The sequence below is a fragment of the Moschus berezovskii genome, chromosome 24, assembly GCF_049115385.1.
Source record: "Moschus berezovskii isolate FMDL1 chromosome 24, NW_MosBer_1.0, whole genome shotgun sequence".
In the NCBI taxonomy this organism is placed as follows: domain Eukaryota; kingdom Metazoa; phylum Chordata; class Mammalia; order Artiodactyla; family Moschidae; genus Moschus; species Moschus berezovskii.
The window spans coordinates 31934085-31957585 of record NC_142483.1 but is presented as its reverse complement, the minus strand read 5'-3'; the positions used below and the strand labels follow the sequence as shown (position 1 = coordinate 31957585).

Sequence of the window (23501 nt, the reverse complement as noted above, 5' to 3'; positions counted from 1 at the left end):
TTTTAAATCCATTTAAAAAGGCAAACTGTAGATGACCCTTAAGCAGCAAATAGGTCACTTTTGAAGTTGAGAATGGTCATGGTGTGTGTCAAGGAAAGAGCTGCTGGTTGGTTGTTGCTTTGTTTCCAACACCACTCCTGGACACGGGTAGGCACGCTCTTATTTTCTTCTTTGGACACAAACTAAACAATAGAACTAGAAGGTGCATCAGGAGGACTTCGGGCACGTACTTATTTGCTTCACTCAGCAGGAGAGCAGCACGACAGAGATCACAGCCAGAGCTCCTGGCTTGGTGTGGTTTCCCCAAAACCTGTAAAATCCTCGTTGCTTTTCACTAGGGATGTGATCTTTCCTCCTGGCTGCTGATGGCAGCTCTCCGCCATGGTTTAGTTTAGTCTGGCTTCTTGTTTTGTTTCTTTCTTTCCCTTTCTTCCACACTTGGTATTCCTCAGGGTTCTGTCTGCACGCACCTTGCCATGGGAAGCCCCGGGAAAGAAGAAAGTCCAGCCGCCTCTACCCTCAGGCTCGGCTCCAGAAAATCAAAGCCAAGCAGAGGCAGCTCTTCTCTGCCTGCAGCAGGGTCAGCGATTTGTGTAATGTTTTCCCTGTCAGCTTATCTCTGCCGATTTCTTGTGTTTTTGAGCAAGAGGGGAAGCTCCACGGCTGCCTTTTAAGCAGGTGGGAGCTCGGCTGTGATCAAAGCCCAGCCTCGTACTCCCTGCTGACAGCCAACCCCGCTTTTTTGTCAAGTACTCCTGGTGGGGCTGGATTCATCTCATTGGAGTGAGGTGGCTCCAAGAAAAAACCCACCCGGATGCCCCAACAAAGAATGAAAGGAGAAAAGCACTTACAACTCTCATGCCACGCGGGAAGTGGTTTGATAACATCGTTTGAATCAAACCATAATTAGGCTTTTGCATCTAGTTCTTGTAGGAACATGAAATGCTGTTCAGCAGCAGGTTTATTTCTCACAGCCATCTAACTGGGGGTTTCACTTGTGCTGTGTATGCCTGTATTTAGTCAAATGATATCTTGGATCCACTTTTTCATTCTTATTTTTAGTAGTCAGTAATTTTTGTAGATGGTAATTTGGGTCTGATTGGACATCTTGGCAACTCTTCAGTTCTAATTATAGCAGAGTTTTTGCCTGTATGTCTTGATGCTAGTGAACATAGGATTTTAAAGAGATGTCCAACAAACTAGTTGAGTCCTAGTTTTTGAAAGTCATGGTTACTACCCTAAAATAGAGAACCAAGTGTAATTGTGTCCTAGAAGACTTGATTTGCATAAATGTTTGGTCAAGGATTACATCCCCCAACATAGGAAAGATTCTTCAGTAGTTCTCCTGGCCAGTACAGTCTTCCAGCATCTTGTTTCACATGGGTAATAAGCCCTCTGAGTACCCAGCTGATGTCACTGCTTCCTGGGAGCCAGCTCACAGCAGGTGTGTGTGTTAGAAGCCCAGGCTACCCTTGGATTTTCCCTCTAGTATCAGGCATGCGATGTCCTGTGAGCCATGGTAAAGTGTGGAGAGTCTTAAGTGTGAAGAGTCCTGGCTTAGCCTGCATGGCTGAAGAAAGAATCACATGGGCTCATGCATGTGAACGCAGCTTGAAAAGCCTCCAGTCTGGTGCTCGTGTGGAATATTCATGCTCCAAGTTGAGGTAGCCCAGTGGTCTTAGCTTTGTCTAGGCCTCATCTTTGTCACAGAAAATTAGGGTTTAGATTTTAATTATGTATTTTATATTCATAGCCTTCCAAGGCTATTTTAGTGTAAATTAATGTAATTAAAATAGAATACAACTTAGGATTCAACTCCTCAGCCACACTGGACCTTTCAAGTGCTCAGTTGGTGCATGTGTCTTGTGGGTAGCATGTTGGACAGTGCAGATCTAGAATATTTGCATCATTACATAAAGTTCTGCTGGACGACCCTGGGCTCTATAGGTTCCTTCCAACCTGCAGTTGTATAGACCTCAACAGAGTAGCTTGCTCAGTCCTTAGGAGAATATTTTTTAGAGGAGAATTAATTGTGCCTCTAATGTCCCATCCGCCACTCATACCAGGTGCATGGACATGCTGTAATCTTTGCCCTTGTTTCCCTGGTGGCTGAGCATAAGGTCTTCCTATGTCATCTTTCATAGTTTCTTAGTAGAGAAAATTTAGCTGTAGAAGGATACATTCTTGAACCCTCAAGTAGTTTTATATAGCTTATATTTATCATATGAAATACTGTAAAATTCTGGCAGAATTTTTCTCCTCTTTTCCTAAACCTCTGGGTCTTCCTTAAGTAGCATCCCATGAATGTTGTCACGTCCCATAAACATGGGACCGCACAGGTAGGCTATCAGGCTCAGGTGAAGGCAGGTAGGAGAAGCAGTTGTCTAGGCATAGATACATGATCTGTATATCTGGAGTATTAGACAGCCACATGGGAATTGATATCCATATGGCTCTTAGGACTGGGAAACAGGGAGTCAGTTTGAGTGCTGTACTCTGTGGGCCGGAGGCTCAAGCCAGGAAGAAATGGATTAGTATAAAGAAAGAGTAAAACCAGGTCCCACACTTCAGGCTGTTCAGCATATTTGGTCTTTTTGTCACCTTTCAGTGAGGTCTTTTCTAAACATTTTAAAAAATTGAACCTCCTCTGTCCTTAACACTCCTAGGCCACTTTTTAGCTCTGTTTCCCCATAGTACTTACACCATGTGGCACATTTATCGTCTGTCTTTTCCTGCAGAGTATAAGCTCCATGAACATGAGGATCCTTATGTGTTTTGCTCAGTCCTTGGGCACATAGTACTTTCAGTAAGTGTTTATGGAATGAATGAATGAAAAAATTCACCTGCTACACTGTTTCATTGAGACCTGTGTGTAGAGGTTACTTGTAGGAGGGTCTGGGTGAAGTAATGGGTGGAGGTTGGGGGAGGCAGGCAAGGGATTGGGGCTGTTTGGACAGCAGAGGGGTCAGGGCAGACTTTTGGAGCCTGACCTTGGTAGAGGTCTCTGTGGAGGTTGAGGATTCTGTACAAGATAGCAGCTGACCTTCGCTTTGTATAATCAGGGCTGAGAGATAAGGTGTTTCTGAGATTGAGCCTCAGGATTAAGCTGGCCTAAAAGAAAGGCCACAGGGAGAACCTTGAGCCAAAGGGCCATTAGAGAAAGGCTCCTTGCACCTTTGACCTGGAGCCATGGTTGCTGAGTGGCTGCAGGCTGAAGATTCAGGTTTATGCTCCAGGTAAGAGAGGGCTAGGACAGAGTCGGGCCACCCTTTCCAGAACCTGTAAAGGGAAAGCAAATGCTTCACCCTCAAGAGTTGACCCAGGAGTCAGGTAGAGCCTCATGCTGCTCCCACCCTCCCAGGTGTTTGATTAGATTGAGTCAGCGATGTTGAAGCCATAAAGTGTAAGGTGGTCATAATCTTCATTCTGATGAAGATGATGGTCACAGCTATCTGACTCAGTGCTTTTGAGACTTTATTGAGTGAACAGGTCCCCTGGGAGCTTGTTAAGATGCAGCTTCTGATTCAGTGGTCTGGGGCAGGCCCTTGGATTTTGTAATTCTAACAAGTTCTGGGGTAATACTGCTGCTACTGGTCCATACTTTAAGTAGCAAGGGACTATAAGTAGCAAGGCTTTATTAAAGAGAGAAGCTAAATATGTCACTGGTATCAGTTGCTCTTATTAAAACTATTTTAAAATTCCCCTCGGATGGGCTGGGGGCTGCCTCTTGAGAATGTTCTGATAGGCAAATGCTTTTCACTTTAGTTGAAGTAATTTTTGAGAGAATATAAATAAGCATTAAGAAAATCAGCCTTCCCCAATTTTGATTTTCTGTAGATGAATGCTTGTCAGCACTGTTAGTCCAGTCTGGCTTTCAAATTCAAGACTTCCGAAATCAGTCACTGAGTATTCCAAGCCTGAGTTGAGTGGACTTTTATGTCTGTTCCCTTCGTGCAAGAGGTAGTTGTGCCCAGCAGGCTGCAGTGTGGTATGCTGAGCCACTGACTGGATCGAGGTTAGGAGAAGTCTGTTCTTGTGGTGCAGAGGAGTTGGTGGCACCTGACTCATACTGAAGGCTCTCCATGCTTTTATCAGTATTGCTGTCTGAAAGACTTGAGAGAGAGAAGTGGGAAAGATGACTTGAAACCACGGTTATTTTGGAATTTGTGTTCTCAGAGTCAAGGTCTCTTATAAATAGACCCTATTCCATGCATCTCTCCTTTCTGCTACATACCAAGATAGAATGTTTAATCCCTGTGGAACACAGTCAGCCTGTTCCATGATCTGAGGATGGAGCCATGGACCTAATGGTGCTGTTCTCCTTGTTCTGTGGTGCCTCCGTTCCCATGTTGCTTAAAGCTTCTTCCCATTTTTCTCCCCTGGACAGCTTCTCATAGTCCTTGAGACCATTTCAGTTTAGATGACCTTTTCTGTAAGAGCAAACCTTGTCTACTGTCTTGGCTTTGTCACCACCATTCCAAACCTGAAATGGCTGCCCCCTTCTTCTGGTCTCATGGCCAATACCTAGTTACAGTCACCTTTCATCATTTACAGGAGATATGTTATATGAAGTTGTTGCAGACACTCAATTAGCAAACTTGCAACCGTTGAAATACAGGCTTAGTTTCTTGTGAGCCTCTGGTCACAACATTTTCATCAACCAATCAGTGCATATCCTTGTCTTATTAGTGTTTCTGCTTAAAGACACTTTATTTCATATATACCAATATTATTGATTCATTCACAGTGAACTCATGGCCAACAGCACCATAACTCATGCCTGAACAAAGCTTATCTAAGAACATGTGTTTTCTTCATAAGACACATTGTAGGCTTTGGGCAGTAGACAACAGTTCAGCACTGAACTTGGAGGCCATGATATACAGGATAATTGTCAACAAAAGCCCCCAGATGCAAAAACCATGGCACTAAATTGACCGTGAAGAAGGACCCTATTTACTGTATGAAAACTGAAGCAAGAAGGCAGAGCTACATCCAGTCATCCCTCAGGATATGTGTCCTGGGTATTGAAGATGCCCACTGCTCTCTGTGCAGCCATGAATGACTCCATAAGGCTGAGGAGTATTGATTTTGAGGCTATAGAAAACTGCGACAAGTAGTCAGATTTACCAAAATGGAATTTGTGAATAATAAAGCCTGTGAGCATTGGTATACAGACTCACACAGAAGGGGCAGAAGAGAAGAAATAACTATTGCTTCTCTCCAAGAATCTGATATTTAAAAATTTAAGATAAGCATTGAAGTAGTCAATTTAGGCTGAATTAGGACTTTCATCTTACCCTCATTTTAAGGCATAAAATGGATTTCCTGTGGAATTATATGTGGGAATAGACTGTCTCTTCAATGCCTGGGGCACCCCAGGCTGATCCTTCCCATAGATGTCCTTCACTCTAATAGGATATCTTCTTCCTCTCCAAGTCCAGACTAAGATGATATGATCCTCAGAGCAAAGACTGTGTCTTATATTCACCATTACATCCACCAAACCTGGTGCATAGCAGATGGTCAATAAATATTTGTCAAAAGACTGATTCTGGACCTGGGCACTTGAACTGAAAAGCTGCAGCTCAGTCTACTTGCTTCTGGTCCTTGTCCACCACCCCTTGACCTCAGTTCCTCAGTTCTGAAACCTACAAAGTTCTGAAGGCAGAAGTATTTTCAGGGCAATGGACAGCAAAACCTGACTGACCTAAATTCACCTGGTGACCTGAGGCCATTTATAATATTTATTCAACTTGGAGTGACTAACCATACATCTTGCATAGAAATATTAGTCTATTTGATTACAGATTGCTGCTGATGGTGTTAAGTAATGCATAGTATATTACAGATCCCGAATCACCTTTCTGATGTGTAAAACAAACTGGAATTTTGGAACTCACGTAGGTCAAAGAGTTTCAGATGATGTCTTATTCACTTTTACTATGATTTAGGGATTTTCTGTAGAAATTTTAAGAAGCAAATTTATTTAGAAACAAATTAGAGGCATAAATGATTATGGCCTCTGGAAGATGAGGAGATGGTTAAGTGATATAATCTAATAGCTTACCTCCTGCAGGAACAATGTGTAAAGTCCCAGGGTAAGTTTGAAGAGTGGTGAGAATAGTTCTTTATGTGAATTGGAAGCTTAAATCATAAAAAGTGAAGGAGTTGATTAATCTTAAGACTTTATCATAAATATTATTAAAATGTGAGTCTTTAATTAGAAAAAGAGATTCCTTGAATTTCAGGACATATTTGAAAGACTGACCATAATGTCCAAATCAACTGTCATTTCACAGAAAAATATATTTGTAAAACATTCAGTTCAGTTCAGTTGCTCAGTCATGTCTGACTCTTTGCGACCCCATGAACTGCATCATGCCAGGCCTCCCTGTCCATCACCAGCTCCCGGAATTTACCCAAACTCATATCCATTGAGTCTGTGATGCCATCCAACCATCTCATCCTCTGTCTTCCCCTTCTGCTCCTGCCCTCAGTCTTTCCCAGCATCAGTCATTTCAAATGAGTCAGCTCTTCGCATCAGGTGGCCAAAGTATTGGAGTTTCAGCTTCAACAGCAGTCCTTCCAATGAACACCTAGGACTGATCTCCTTTAGAATGGACTGGTTGGATCTCCTTGCAGTCCAAGGGACTCGCAAGAGTCTTCTCCAACACCGCAGTTCAAAAGCATCAATTCTTTGGCACTCAGCTTTCTTCACAGTCCAACTCTCACATCCATACATGACCACTGGAAAAACCATAGCCTTGACTAGATGGAACTTTGTTGGCAAAGTAATATCTCTGCTTTTTAATATGCTATCTAGGTTGGTCATAACTTTCCTTCCAAAGAGTAAGTGTCTTTTAATTTCATGGCTGCAATCATCTGCAATGATTTTGGAGCCCCCCAAAATAAAGTCTGACACTGTTTCCACTGTTTCCCCATCTATTTCTCATGAAGTGATGGGACCGGATGCCAAGGTCTTAGTTTTCTGAATGTTGAGCTTCAAGCCAACTTTTTCACTCTCCTCTTTTACTTTCATCAAGAGGCTTTTGAGTTCCTCTTCACTTTTTGCCATAAGGGTGGTGTCATCTGCATATCTGAGGTTATTGCTATTTCTCCCAGCAATCTTGATTCCAGCATGTGCTTCCTCCAGCTCAGCCTTTCTCATGATGTACTCTGCATATAAGTTAAATAAGCAGGGTGACAATATACAGCCTTGACATACTCCTTTTCCTATTTGGAACCAGTCTGTTGTTCCATGTCCAGTTCTAACTGTTGCTTCCTGACCTGCATACAGGTTTCTCAAGAGGCAGGTCAGGTGGTCTGGTATTCCCATCTCTTTCAGAATTGTCCACAGTTTATTGTGATTCACACAGTCAAAGGCTTTTGCATAGTCAATAAAGCAGAAATAGATGTTTTTCTGGAACTCTCTTGGTTTTTCGATGATCCAGCGGATGTTGTTGTAAAACATACTCTTCTGTTAAAAAAAAAAATTCATAGCAAAAGAACCCCAGTATCAGAGTTCTGCCAAAAAAAGTTTTTCTCATCTGCTTCTCTTCTACTAGTAATAATAAAGAAGATTATTATAATGAAGCACCTGGAAACTGAATCTGGTTGTCTTTTCTCCTTCTCTAGGGGAAGGGTTTGTCTTTTTTTTAATCCCTGTATAAATTTTAATTGAAATTGAAAATATAGCCTGAAGTCTTATAAACCTTGGGCTTCCCTTGTGGCTCAGACAGTAAAGAATCTACCTGCGATGTGAGAGACCCAGGTTCGATCCCTGGGTCAGAAAGAACCCCTGAAGAAGAGAATGGCTACCCACTCCAGTATTCTTGCCTAGAGAATTCCATGGACAGAGGAGCCTGATGGGCTATAGTCCATGGGGTCACAAAGAATTAAACATGACTGAGCAGCTAACACTTATAAACCATTATCCTCATTTATAAACAAAACAAAACTATGTTTGGACTTCCTTGGTGGTTCAGTGGCTAAGACTTCTCACTCCCAATGCAGGAGGCCTGGGTTAAATCCCGAGTAAGGGAGCTAGCTCCCACATGCCACAACTAAGAGTTTGCCTGCTGCAACTAAAGGTCACATGTGCTACAACTAAGACCCAGTCCTGCCAAATAAATAAGTGTTTTAGAAAGCAAGCTTCAGTCTGTACTACACAAATTTGATAAAATCGCTCACTTTGTGGAAAATATTCATACAAGTGATAGAAAGATTCCTGGTGGCTAGTTTTCAGCATTTTAGTGGGAGAGATGAAATATTTTTTAAATTAAACCTTTTATTTTGTGTTGGAGTATAGTTGATTCACAGTGTTGTGATTGTTTCAGGTGGACAGCAGAGGGACTCAGCCATACATATCCATTTATCCATTCTTCCCCAAACTCCCTTCCATCCAGGCTGAAGGCTTGAAAACAGTATTAAAAATAAAAATAATACACATTCTTATTTTACTCTTACTTGAGAAAGTACTAAGGTTGGTCTGTAGATCAAGTGTCCTTTTGGGGCTCTGAGTGGATGCCTTTAAAAATGGTATTTGAAATGACCCACAGACAGTGCTTTAACCAATATCATAGGAATCACCTCCATTGCAGTGAACTATGTACTTCTGCAAAGAACAGCTTTCTGTGTAGAGTATGCTTGTTGAAAGAAATGACTAATGGATCTTTCTCTAGGCATATTTTGAGATTCTCTTTGTGTGTGGTAAAACGTGCCAGGCCTTTTAAAAAGTAGTTTGAGATGAGTAGCGTTGTAGAAGAAATCTTGTTGTTTGCCCCAAGGAAACCAGAGCTATCCCTGTGACCCTTTGCACCCTTCTCTCTCTGGCTCTGCCCCCTTTACCTGAACAAATGTTCAGAAGCCTGAGGCTTCTTTTCCAGAACTTGTGTTTGTTGAGTAAGTACAGATGATAAATATACAAATAATGAATTTTAAAACACCTGTGTAAGTATCACCCAAGTCAGGAACCACCCAGAAGTCCCTTGAACCTTCTCACATTGTGTTACCGTCCATTGGTTTTTGCCTGCTTTAGAACTCTGTATAACTGAAATAATACAGTGTGTACTCTTTTGCATGTGGCTTCATCTATTCAGCGTTATTTTGGTGAGAAGTCTAACTCAGTATCAGTTGTTAAAGGTCTCTCTGGGGGCACTTGTAGCAAAATCTCTTGGTCATACCCATTACGACCTCATCTTGACTTTATGGCATTTGTAAAGACGCTGACCCTGATGCTGGGAAAGATTGAGGGCAGGAGAAGGGGACGACAGAGGATGAGATGGTTGGATGGCATCACCGACTCAATGGACATGAATTTGGGTAAACTCCAGGAGTTGGTGATGGACAGGGAGGCCTGGCGTGCTGTGATTCATGGGGTCGCGGAGAGTTGGACACGACTGAGCGACTGAACTGAACTGTTTCCTCCCACTGAGGAAAACCCAATGAATCGTATCTAAGAAAAAGCTGAATGCTAAATGCTGCAGCTTCTGGGTCTGGCTTCCCCACAGAGGGAGACAAGTTATAGAGCTGTCTGTATCATTTTAGCAGGCTGTACCAATTGGCATTCTGTGGAGTCATTTTGTGTAAGAATGAGTACAGGAAGGTCCTGCAGGTCTGCCCCAGATGTGGCCACTTAACATAATGACTGGCCCTCATGAGGAGGTCTGTTCTGTAACTGTGTTTGATCATGTTGGAAAGCAGAGGTTCCCAACTTTCTCTAGAGAGCATGTTAACTGTGGTTCGAAGTGTGTGGGAAGAGGAAGAGAGCTTATGTGATATGTCAGACATTTAATAATTCCAGAAAACCCACACCAAGGAGCAGGCAGTGCATGGTTGTCATTCATTTGGTAGAACAAGATTGTCATTAAGAAAAGGCAGAATGGTTCTTTTTTAACTGATTCATGCCATTGCAATATGCATTGGAGAAAACATTTCATTGACCATCATACTTGCGAGTGGATAAATATTCTGAATTTTCAAAGTTTCTTGACTTCCTTCATGATTTGGAGAGCTGTGTGCTGCATCATGTGTGTGGTGAACATTCTGGCACTTGAGTATTTTCCTGTTTCAGTACTGTGAAAACAACACAGTGCACAAACTTCGTGTTTTGTTACCAGGGAAAATCTTAGCATTGAGAACAAGCTTACAAAGAAATAAACACATTAAATCACTTGTCCCAGTCTTTCTTCCTCAGAGGATGCCAGGAAGTTTGGGAGCAGTCATTTTCCTTCTGCTTTCAAGATGGGAAAGTGGAGACAAAAAGGACATGTTTGAAAACGAAGCCAGAACTTGCACTTCTGTAGACCTCAAGAGTGTCTTAGAATGCCAGGTTCATTGTGTGTGCAAGAAATTGGAGGACAAGGGGCAGAGCATCCCAGCTGATGGTCTGCAGTCCCACTGGTGGCTTTCAGGAGAAATGGAAATAATGGCCCCCTCAACCTTCAGGATGGCAGGTGGGATGGGAGCCAGCCTGGACAGTTTACTTTTGTGCTATGCCAGACAGAGACTGTTTTCTGTGTCCCAGGGCATGAAACAGCTTGGAAAGCATTGCTTTAAATAGACTCTGCAAGACTGTCTGAGGGGCAGTTCAGCTTAGAACTGAATGAGTAGGAGCCAGCCTAGGAAGACTTGCGGGAAGAGTGTCCCAGAAAGAGGGAGCATTTGCAAAGGCCTTGAAGAAAGAACGTATCATTGTGTCCTTGGGACAGAGAGAGGGTGGTGAGTGAAGCTCCAGAGCACAATGACATGGAAACAAATGGCAGGCAGCCCCCCTGGGAGGCAGACAGGCCCAAACGGCTGATCTTCTGGGGCCTTGTCTTCACTGGGGAAGTATAGATTTTTCTGAGTGTTCTGGGAACCCATTGCAGGTTTTAAACAGGGGAACATCATGATCATAATGTAGAAGTGTAAAAGCATAGCATTTTAGACTCAGAAACTAGTTTGAAACAGTCTGATCATTCACTGCAGTTTATTATGTGAAGGAAACTTTTCTGTGTCTTGCTGCTGTTGATATTCTTAGTGGTATCGTTTATTTCATTTGTAAAATCAGGAACGTGTATGAGGTGCCTTCTAATTTCTTTTTGGCTCTAAAGATCCTGATCCCTGTATACACCTCTGTATTAGTTCCCTTGGGCTATGGTAACAAGTGACAGCAAACTGGATAGCTTAAAAGAGCAGAAATTTATTCCCTCACAGTTTTGGAGGCCAGAAGTCTAGAATCAGTCGTTCAGCAGGGTTGGTTCTTTCTTCAGGCTTGAGAGAGTTGTCCCATGCTTCCTTCTAGCTTGTAACTACCAGCCATCCTTGACACTCCTTGCTTGGCTTGTAGACACAGCACTTCAGTCTCTGTCACCATTATCAAATGGTCTTCTCTGCATCTGTCTTTTTTTTTATATTTATTATAAATGAAACAGATGAATTTGTTTTTAATAATAAAAGGTACAGTTCACAAAGAAGATAGACATCATAAACCATTAGTGTGTCCTTGTGTCTTTACATGATATTCTTGTAAGGACACCAGTCCCCACTAAGAGATTGGATTTAGGGCTCACCCTAACACAGTATGACCTCATCTTGACTTTATGACATTTGTAAAGACCCTATTTCCCCAACTGAGGTCATACTGACAGGTTCTGGGGATGAGGACTTGAACATATCTTTGTGGGGGGTACATTTCAACCAGAACACCTTCCTTCTGCTACCACCTTCTTAGTGCCTTCTCCCTTTAGTTTATTGACCTGTACTTAGTTTAATGGATTCCAAATAGCCATTTCATCTGAACAGTTAGTTGGTCAAAATACTACACCTCTGTGGTTGAACAGTATGGTCTGCCCTTTTCACATAGATGAAAAGTAGAAATATTGTCAGAATTGTACAAGTCTGACATACCCCCAAATGTCTTGCTTCATGGAATACTTTTAGAGGAAAAAATGGGTGGAAGAGATCTGTTTCTACCTTAGACCTATAGTCCCATTTTCCCGTATCCTTTTCTACCCTACAAAAGTCTTTTGTTTTTGTTCTTTGTTTTACTCAACCAGTTGTTTGGGTTCACTGATAGATTACATATTTATTTCCTGCCTTGTACCAGAAATTATTTAAAGCATCTTTCTTGTGTGCATAAACAAGATGAGCTGATTAGGGGTGGGGTAAAAGAAATGGAGGAAAGGTAAAGACCTAAATGGAGGTGGAGAGGCAAGAAGGAGACACTGGATTGTTCCATCATGCAGGTGGATCATGGATTGGAACTTCACAATTGCTGGTGTAGAAAGGGAGACCTTTTGACTTGGCACAGTTCCAAGAGTTTCATGGGGCCAGTTTTGAAATTGACTCTGAATTCTAGCTTTGGGGATTACAATGAAGCACATTTCCCTAACACAGTTCTGCTGGGGTGTGGGGGTCAGAGAGGGAAATGTGGCAAATTTATGACACTTAACATTTCCGTCTCCACTATTTGATTTGGTCTGGTATAAATGCAGAATGGTTTCAAGGACAGGATGCAGTGCATTTCGCTCAAACTGTGGACATTGCATCATTCTTAATCTATTTGTCATCCTCATTGTCCGCTTCTTAGGTGGATGCCAGTGGTGAAGTGAACGGTAGCGTCTCTGCATTTGGATAAACCTTCATTCACCTACTTCATTTACCTACTAACTGTAGTTCAATATGTATAATTGCCATATCAATTTTTAAAATATAAACTCTGCTCTAAAAATGTGTGTGTGGGGGGGTGTTTGTATATCTAGTACACCACATATATATCGTGAGGGGGTCATTCTTTCTGAATAGTCGTAATTCTTTCTGAATAGTTGTAATTCTTTCCACACTTAGGAAATTACAAAGAGAACTGGTGATAGTCAGCACACAAAGATACACACTATTGACCAAACCATTTAATAAATTTAGTCCTCATTCTAGTATATCACTCTTCTTCCTAGCATCTCCCCTACTCATCTTGCCAGTATTTTTTTTTCTTTAACCTCTTGATGATGGTTGATATTATATAGTACAAATAAACTGCAGATTGAGGAAAAGGACAAGGATTTCACAAAGGCAGAGGAAGTAATATAGAAGCTGGATTTGAACCACACATAGAACCACTGACAGTGAGACTTGGATGTGTGGGATTATTAACAACTGAAGCAGAAAATTCTACAATAATAGTGACAAGTTGAAAGTCTTTGAGTGTTAAAGCATTGATTTGAGTATCACATGATTGAGAGGCCCTTGAACTCATGATGCCATCATGATTATTTCTAAAAACTATCTTACGATTCTGCTCTAAAAGACCAACCTGAAGTGTTATATAGTACTATAATAGAATTTTCTTAGAACAGTTACAAATACCATTAATATTTGGTTCATTCTTTGTTTATTTTGAGAGTTAGTGCCTAGTTGTAATTATAACCTATATATGAATATTGTTAAACATTTTCTCAACTTATTTGTGTAGTTTGTCATTTTTGTCTCAAGGTGAAATCTTCACCTTTTAAAAATCACTTTTTACTATTAAATTTTGACTTCTATTTTATGTTGATCGACTTTAAGTGTTCTTTATTTCATCTTAATTATCTTCCATTAATGAGCATCTCCACTCTCTTTCAGAATTCACGTCCTCCGCAAACCTAAGAAGGTGACCTTATTTGGAAATAGGGTTGTTGCGGATGTAGTTAGTTGTTAAGAGGAGGTCATGCTGGAGTAGGATGGCCCTTTGATCCAATATGACTTGTACCCTTATAAGGAGAAAAAGAGTCACAGACATGCATCCAGAAGGAAGACAACCTTGTGAGGAAGCAGACACACAGAATGCCATGTGGTGACAGAGCATAGAATGATGTGTCTACAAGCCAAGGAATGCCAAGGATTCCTGGCAACACCAGAGGCTAAGAGAAAGGCATGGAACAGATTGTTCCATTGGAGCTCCCAGAAGGAAACAACCCTGTCAGCACCTTGATTTTGGATTTCTAGCCTCTAGAACTGTGAAAGGATAAATTTCTGTTGTCTTAAGCTACCACATTGTGATGGTTTGTTATGGCAGCCCTAGGAAATTAATACAGACTTCCATATCGTGAGTGGGGTGTTACTGTAACAGATACCTGAAATTGTGGGAGTGACTTTGAAGTTAGGTCATGAGTAGAGGCTGGAAAAGTTTGGGAATGTGTGCATAATGGAAGAATCTTAGATTAAAGAGATAACATAGCAGAAATATGGACATTAAAGGTGAATCTTGCGAAGGTTTAGAAAGAAGTGAGGAGAGGTACGGAGAAAGCTTCTGTAGTCTTAGAAAAAATTTACATATCATCACCTGTAGAATGGTGCTAGAAACAGGAATGTGAAAGGTACTTCTAGTGGGATCTCCGAGGGAAAAGAACTTGTTATTGCAAACTGGAGGAACAGCGACCCTAGTTACAAAGGTGGAGAACTTGGTTGTGTTGTGTCAGCCAGCCACTCAGTGTGGAGACTAGAACTTGGGTATTGAGCTGAAGAGATTTCTACAGTGTTAAAGATGCAGCCTGGTTTCTCCTCGTTAACGAGTAGAATAAGAGAAGGCAAAGAGAAATTGAGGAAGAAATTGTTGCGTATAAAGGGATCAGCACTTGATGATTTGGAAACTTCCCAGCCTGTCCACACTTCCCCAGTGCTCAGTGGGTAAAGAATCTGCCTGCAGTGCAGGAGACACAGGCGATGCAGGTTCGATCCCTGGGTCAGATACCCTGGAGGAGGAAATGGCAACCCATTCCAGTGTTCTTGCCTAGAAAATGCCATGGACAGAGGAGACTGGCAGGCTACAGTCCATGGGGTTGCAAAGAGTTGGAAAGGACTGAGCATGCACTCATCATCATCATGAGCCTGTTCACATAACTGTGCTCTGGAACTGGGGCCATGGGTATGGGTGGACAGCCTTTGGCTAAAGAGATTAAGCATGTGGATTTTGGATCCGCTCAGCCATCTGGCACAAGTCAGGAATGGAGGTGGGCTCATCCAAGAAGGACATGTGGAGAATTCTCTTGTCTAATGGTTTGCATTCCCCTTGACTTTCACAGCAGACTGACAAGGTTTTTGAGAACGTTATAGCAACAGAGAAACAACCAGCCTGGACTGAGAAGGGCAAAGATGGGAGGAAATGAAGGGAGAATGGGTCTGAGGGCAGAACCAGGAATTCAGAGTCCAGAGTAGGTGGAGCTTCCACCCTAGTGGGTGGACCCAGACGATAGAGCATCAAGCCACAGAGGATTATTCTCAGACTTCAAAACTAATGGAATTTGACCTACTGCATTGTGAACTTGCTTTAGATTGGTTAACTTTTTTTTATCCATTTCATTTTTTCCCTTCTGAAATGGAAATTTTTGTTTTTTACACTTGTACAACCGTTGTGTTTTGGAAACAGATAACTTGTTCTTTAGTCACAGATCTATGGACAGAGAGAAATGTTACCCCAGGATAGAGTATACCCAGAGTTCCACCTAAACCTGATTGAGATGAGAGTTAGATGAAAGTTTGGACCTAAAATTGATGTTGGAATGGATTGAGACTTTGGGAGTATTGCGATGAGTGAATGTATATATTGCATGTGGGACAGACATGAATTGGGGGTGAGGCAGAGGCTAGAAGACAGACTGCATTGTTGGATAGTGCCTCCCCTAATTCATATCTTCTCACAGAACCCTAGAACATGACTTTGGAAATAGGGTTCTTGTAGATGTAATTAATTGTTAAGATAAGGTCATGGGTGTAGGGTGGGCCCTTGATGCAGTATGACTGTTATTCTTATGAGGAGAAGAGACACAGAGACACATCCAGATGGAAGACAGCCTTGTGAAGAAACACAGAGAGAGAACACCAGGTGGTGACAGAAGCAGAGCTTAGGGTGATGTATCTACAAGCCAAGGATTCCTGGCAACACCAGAAGCTACAAGAAAGGCTTGGAACAGATTCTCCCCTCAGAGCCTTCAGAAGGAAGCAGCCCTGCTGATTTTGGACTTCTGGCCTCTAGAACTATGAGAGGATAAATTTCTGTTGTTTTAAGCCAGCCAGTAGTAGTTATGATGGTTACTAGTAACTAATGGAGTTTTGCGGACAATTGATCTAATGACCCATGGACTAGGTATTGTTTTTCACAGTGCAGACACAGAGAAGGGTATTAAGTCAAGTTGAAAATAGGATGAAAAAATATTTCATTGGCCCATACTCAGTGAGGCTTAAATAACTCTTATCTTGCAGTATTTTCTGTATTAAATTGGTATTTTCTTATTCAAAAAGATCAGTTGTTTCTGCTAATGACTGAGCTGGAAATGCTTTTCATTCTTACAGAGCCAGGGCAGGCAGTTAGTTCTGTGTTCATCTGTGCATGAACTGGTATTTGTCTTTCATGCCTGTTTTCAGAGATGAGTTTCACCAGCAACTTCTACCTAAAGCTAATGCGTTACCTTTTATTTAGATCAGGTTGCATAAATGTATATTAGGCAGGAGAGTTTGAAGTTTGGAACTGGTTCTTTTCAGTGGAGAGGAATTATGATTATATGTCATTGTCGTTATTGTCTTTTAAAAAGAATGTTGATATACGGTTTGTTCCCAGAAAGTCTGAGGGTGTGTGTGTGTGTGTGTGTGTGTGTGTGTGTGTCCCCTTTGAAATTAAAAGCCAAGTCACTGTATTCATCATCTAGTATGAAATGTATCTGGAGTGGCCTCACTGGAGTCCTTTCCTACATTATCAGTTGCTGGCTCTAGTGTCAGTATGTCATGGCTGGCAGGCTAGCAGGTTTTGGCAGAGGAAATGAAACCTAGTCAGTTACTATGAGATTTATAGTAGACCTGCTATTGCAGGAAGTGGTGAAAAGTTGATTGATAGTTTGAGACAAAATTCTACAGCAAGAAACAGGATGTATGCTTTCTATTTATACCCAGTTTTCTTTTGCCTACATTTCAGGGCTCTTTTTGCACTTTGTTTTGGCAGTTTCATAAGGTTACAATTCCCTTTTTGCCCCCCTAAAATCAGTCACCAAATATAAAATAATTGAGGAAATTTTATATCAGCTTAGCCACAGTAAAGGCATGCACTCTTAGGTGTTACTATTACTCTTCATTGGTAGTTGGATTTACTGTAGCTTGTCAGTCTTTAATTTTAAAAAATTTCTCCAAATAGGATATTATTTCACATATATAAATGAATGGAAGGGTTTTTTTTTTTCTTTTTAAAGTTAATATGGCAGGATTACATTTCCAAAAAGTTTCTGAGAAAAAATCTGCATTGAGCATAGTTTTATTAAAATATGACATTAGTATGATCTATCATGTGTCTTTTAAATCCTGACTCTCTTCACTCCATAATTAATACATCTTAACAGATAGGTATTCTTCACTTAGATGTAAAATATAATCTATAAGTACAACTAGAAACTCAACATATGTGTCGGTTGAGTATATCCACATGTACCTGGTTTTTGTAAGCACTCTGGCTAACTAATAATGTCATTTGACAAGGCTTTTTGACATGACCTAGCCTGGTCTGTTTTGAGTGTGACAGTGAAAAGCCACTAACTGCGTTAAATGAGGTGCTTTCTGATATGGAAAGGCCATTACAGTTAGATTCTAGAATTTACAAGGAGTGGCGGACTTAGAACCAACTCCAATTGTGCCAATGTTTGAAAAGAACAAAAAGGCTACTCTTTCATGGCTCAGTTTTTTCTCCAAAGGAATAATTTCCTTTTCTGTGAACAGTGACTGTTAAATTATCTGTGTCAAATAATTGAACAGAAACAAACCCAACTTTCATTCCTGAGATTAGTTGGGTCATATTCTATACCAATGATATTTTGAAATTTTAATTAGTTTTTTTTCTTCCTAGCATTCTTTGAGAGTTCAAAATGCTTATTCTGTTAAGTTTCTATCAGAAGTTTAATATAAATTTGAGAAACTAGATATCTTGAGGTAGTAAAAGTGGGATAATAAGAAATAAAGATGAATCAGGGTGGTAAGGAACAAAAATAATCCACATATGATCCATTTTTTAATACACATTATATAATGGATCATTTTAAACATAATATTGTGCTAAAAGTGAGAAATGAACTTTTCCCTTTGTAGGATAGGAATTTACCTCAGCTGGTAACAGGCAAAGATCACTTGGCTCATCGTTGCCACTTCCCTGCCTGTTAGAGTTGACACTTCTTAGTTCCAGCATTGTGAGGGATGCTTTCTGAAAATAGCCAAAATTACAGGTGAGGAACTTTAGAATTCCGAATTTATATGGTTATAAGTGACAGATGTAATATTTTTATAGTAGACAATAATAAAGACCCAAACAGTTTTAGCTTGAGTAGATATGTCTGTGGTATTCACTAATATTCACAAAAATAATTCACATTTTTTTCCTCAGATCCTGCAGTCTTTGTAGGTAAAGCTTAGATGTATACTTTAAGACTGCTGAGCTAAAAAGAGACCCGTCACAGTTTCTATGGAGAATTCTGGGCCTTATGCAAGTGAGAACTTGCTCCTTGGGAAGGTGTTGAGTGGCATCAAACTGGGAAGGAATCATGGGAACCTTTTCAGAGCCCGAGTATTCCTGAGAGGCCCTGTGGTGGAGGAGAGAGAGCGTTAGAGCTCAGAGGTGTGGGCTTCCACTCCTGACTGACCCCCTGCTCAGCGGGGCAAACTCTAGCTCATCTCTCAATTCTCCAAACTTCTATTTTGCCATCTGTCATATGGGGATGAAAATGAAGCTGATTCACAGGATTGTCATAGGAGCGATTACAACAATGTTTGTGGAATGTCATCCTTCATATATTGTCAAAAGTGTTATATCTGTTAAAAATGTGAGATGTGTGGTCACTGAAGTGTAAAGGCTTTTATTTAAAATTTTTATTTTGGATATTATAATTTAATAAGCATTCTCTTCTTTCCCAAGTTCATGGCTCTTTATCTCTTAAGGCTGTGTCATTACCCAGAGAGGCCCTTTTTTTTAGTGAGAAAGATGACAGTGAACTAGTCCTTAGGCTGGCAGAGCCTTGCGGCAGGGAGGTTGTAAACTGGTCCACTAGCTCTGACCAGATCCTTGGCAACCGGTAGCCAAGGCTTCAAAATATATTATGTATATCATCCACAGCTGTCTTGGACATGGGTGTAGATTGTATTGCAAAGACCTTATTTTATAACTGTGCTTTTAAAGATGTCTCAAACCCACCAGAACTTACCCAGAGTTACAGCCCTTTGGTAGATCATCTACTACAGTGAATCTCACCCAAGCTTTCCTTTCAACCGCGGGCCATCTTTCCTTTTCTAAGCTCCTGCAATTCCAGTACCAAAACACAGGGTTTTCCTCATATAAGAGAAAGTTGCATATCCATGACGGCCATTGTCCTCGTCCCACTCAACCTTGGACACTGACTGCAGTGGAGCTTTGGGTCGTGATTACACTCTCCAGACCTGGGGCTGGGGGTGGGGGAAGCATCCCTGCGGAATCTTTTGTTATGCTAAATATTTTGAGACAAAGGGGTCTCAGGTATATCCAGGCACTTAGATGAAAATCCCCATCCATCACTCTATTGAAATGAAGCCTGTAGTCTCCTGTATTATGGGGTGGACTGTGCTTTGACAAATGAATTTATCCTGTGAACTCAACTCATTCAGTTTGTCTCAAGCCACTCATTTAATCTTTGGAGCCAGAGAAACGCAGAAGCTACGTCAGCACGCTTAACCGTTTTCACTCACTTTTTTTCACTTGTTACACCAGATTTTCCTCTACGGAACAGCAAAGACATCTTTTTTGGAAAACTGCAGTATGCTTTACACTGCTTCAAAAACAAAACAACTAAAATGCATCTGAGTTAATGAAAAAGTTTATCTGTTCAGTATAGTGTTTATCATGTAATGTTATAAATTTAGCAAAAATATCCTCTGAAGTAGCATGAGATGGTTTTCAGTTAAAAAGGACTTTTGCTCTCTTATACTGCTTTTCTTTTCTTTTTTAGTTAAGAATTTTGAATAGGTATTCCATTCCCATAAGTTTAAAAATAAACCATATGCATGAAAAGCCTCCCTTTCACTATCATCCTTCATCTTTCAAGCTCCTGCAGTGCCCCCTCTACATAAATATTAGTGTTTTCTGTAGCTCTCCAGAGTTCATGGTTAAGTGTACAAGCAACTTCAAATGTGTTTTTGCTTCTTTAGTTTTTTTGTGTGTTTAACATAGAAAGCAGCATATACATACAGAAGGCCTTTTGTCATTGTTAAACAGTATATCTGGGTTAGTCCCTGGAGAGCCTCCTACATTAGGTCACCATTGACTGTTCCTTCCTGTGGCTGTTCCACAACTGATCTAACCAGTGCCATGTTGGTGGACATTTGGATAGTTCTTATTTTGGAGTATTAGAAACAGTGCCTCAGTAAATATTGCCTTGGACCTGTGTCCTGTAGCATATGTGTTTAATTTCCAGATGTGGTTTTGCTGGGTCAAGGGTATGTACATTTTCAATTTTGAAAGTTACTGCCAGGTTCTCCTGCATCGGGATTATAACTGTTTACTCTCTTACCAGCAGTGAATGAAAGCGCCTTTCGTCCACAGCCTTGCTGGCAGTGTTACCAAATGTTTGGATTTTTGCCAATCTGATAAATGAAAATATATCTCAGCATGACTTTAATTTGTATTTCTTTTATTTGACTGAAGTTGTTGAACATCTTTTCATATATTTTCAGTCATTTCTATTTCTTTTTGTGAGAATTATCTGCTTGTATCTTTTGCCCATTTTCCTCATGGATTGTTATCTCTGTTTTTAAGAACTCTATTAGGGGAATTAGGCCTTGTTTTATGATAGAAATCACAAATACTTTTCTCAATTTTGCATTAGCCTTTTGACTTTTTTTTTTTTACCCTTCAGAAATTGTCTTATTTTTTTAGTTTAATTTATCAGTCTTTGCCTTTCTTTAGTGGCTTCTAGATTTTGATCATAAGAAGGCCCTCCTCATTCTGGGGTCATAAAGGAAATCTCCTTCATTTCCTTGTAATACTTGTTTCCTTTTTTCCATTTGTATCCTTGATCTGTTTGGGGGTTCATCCTCTGTGCCATGTGAAGTATGGATCCAACTTTATTTTGTCATCTTTTTAAGCTGTGGACTCTGTTATCCCCAGACCAGTTAATGAATAGTCCTAATAATTGTTCTTAAAATGGTTTTCAAGGTCCAAAAAGTTGGCAGCTCTTGCAGAAGCCTTAAAGAACGCATCCCTAACCAAGGCCCAGCTGGGGTTAGAACTGGAGGAGCTGGAGGCAGCAGCATTTCTGGTCCAGGAGGAAGAAACCATATCAAAAGCAGGAGTCCATTCCACTTCCGGGCAGCAGACACCTTCCTCCAGCTCTGAGACAAGTGGTTCAGAGGAATCAGAGGGCAGTGCATCATCTGAGACTGAGGAGTCAGACTCGGAACAAGAGGAGCCTGGAGGTGGTGAATCTAAGACAGGGCATTCCTTGCTCGGTCCCTTTGTTGAAGAAAGTAGCATAGCCCTGCTTCTTAATGATGGTGGGATGGGTAAAAGCACCACTTTCCTGGGGTCTGATGATGGTCGAGGACAGCCACTGGCCTCCCCCAAGGCTCCCAGAGCATCTGGGCCTCTGATCCAGGAGCTCGGAAAACAACTGGAGACTTCAGTTCAGATTTCCGAGCCCAAAGACTCTGCAGCTGGACAGCAGGGTGGTGTGTTGGAGAGAGAAAGCCGGTAGACACCTGAGGGTCGACTCTTGAATGGTCTCATTTGTTATTGAGAATTATGTGAGATTTGGTTTTATTGACTGAATTAAAATTCTTCATTTTCACTTTGTACTTTTCCTTGGTATATACAACATTGTTTGTGAGCTAACATTGACACCAGTTGGTCTTCTTGTACCTTTAAGAATGAAGTTCTAAAGCAAACTGTAATTAATATTATCAGGCTTATTTCATGCAGTATTGTTATTTTGAGATTCATCAATGTAGCATGTATTGAGGATTTGTTGGGGTTTTTTTCCGTATCTGAGTAGTATTTCATTGAATGGACATTTGGGTTGTTTCCAGCTTTTGGCTGTTCCAAATAAAGCTGTTATGAACATTTGTGTGCAAGTCTTTGTGTGGACATATGCTTTTATTTCTCTTAGGTAAATATCTGGGAGTGGAATGATGGAGCCGTATGGTAGGTGTATGTTTAACAGTGTAAGAAACTGCCAAACTGTTTTCCAAAGTGAGTGTACCATTTTACACGCCCACCAGCAGCCTGTGAGAGCTCTGCTGCTTTCTCATTCTTGTCATCACTTGGTATCATCACTTGGTGTGGTCCATTTTTACCATTTTAATAAGTGTGAAGTGGTATCTCATTGTGATTTTATTTTGCATTTTAAGACTTCTTGTGTTGAGCATCTTTTCACATATGTGTTTGTCATCTACGTTATCTTTGGTGAAGGGTCTGTTCAAATCTCTTGCCAGTTATTTTTGACCTGGATTGCTTTTCTTATTTCTGAGTTTCCAGAATTCTTTATAAATTCTAAATACAAATCCTTAAATGAGTCATCCTTGCCTGCCTGATAATCTTTGATTGGGTAAACATTGTGAGTTTTACCTCATTGGGTGCTAGTTATATGTATTCTCATAAGTATTCTTTAGCTTTGTTTTGGGATGCAGTTGTTTGGAAATAGTTTTGATCCTTGTGGGTCTTGCTTTTTTAATTTGTTAGGTAGGTCTGAAACAGTGCTCCATCTAGGACAGTTTCCCAGTCCTAAGGAAAGATTTTCCCATGCCCCAGGGATTATGTGTTTTCCAGTCCGGCTGATGAAAATAGACACCTGTGTGAATACTGATCCTTCTAATCCTTTCACATGGCTCTTTCCCAGCCTCATTTACAGGCTCTCCTCAGTGAGTAGTTGACCCTATCTGGTGTTCTCCACAGCTCTCACCTTTCCTATACTCTGTCTTGTAGACTCTGGCCCCCCAAGTCCCCAGCTCTGTATCCTGAACTCCAGAGTCCACTGGGTTCTCTCTGGGTTGCCCCTCCCTGTTCAGCCTGGACAATCATCTGAGCTAGTAGGTGAGGCCCTCTTACCCTCCTAGGGTTTGGTTTCCATTCCTCAGGATCACTGTCTGTCATTGCCTGATGAAAACCCATTGTTTCATGTATTATTTCTGGTTTTCTTTTTTGGTTATATCAGAAGGGGGGAGGTTAAACCTAGTTCCTGTTACTCCATCTTGATTAGAAACATAAAGTTCCATTAGTATTTTATATGTGAATTTTTTCACTTGAGCGTAAGCTCCTTGGGAATGATGTCTGTGTCGTGTCTTGTTACCACTGAATCATCAGCCCATATTCTCAGTGCACCATAAATATTTGTTGAATGAATGAACAAATGAAATAAACCAATGTACTTTGGGGAGGAAATGAAATGAAATCTGATATGTATTAATCTCAGTAGCATTTTTATTTCAGGAAAGGGTATGATCCCTTTTATTCTACTTCTCTGTACGTTGCGAGTATTTGTATTTCCACT

At 40.9% G+C, this 23501-nt stretch overlaps 1 protein-coding gene across 2 annotated transcripts in view; it reads left to right on the top strand.

The window, feature by feature from the left end:
* The window catches only part of SHQ1 (SHQ1, H/ACA ribonucleoprotein assembly factor), a 103127-nt gene extending 81050 nt beyond the window's left edge, over window positions 1-22077 (top strand). For both annotated transcript variants that reach the window (XM_088831956.1, XM_055414331.2), the window contains one exon: window positions 21173-22077. In XM_088831956.1, the coding sequence (XP_088688082.1) occupies window positions 21173-21710 (538 nt within the window). In that variant the 3' untranslated portion in view covers window positions 21711-22077. The remainder of the gene's footprint in view (window positions 1-21172) is intronic.
* Window positions 22078-23501: the final 1424 nt, after the last annotated feature.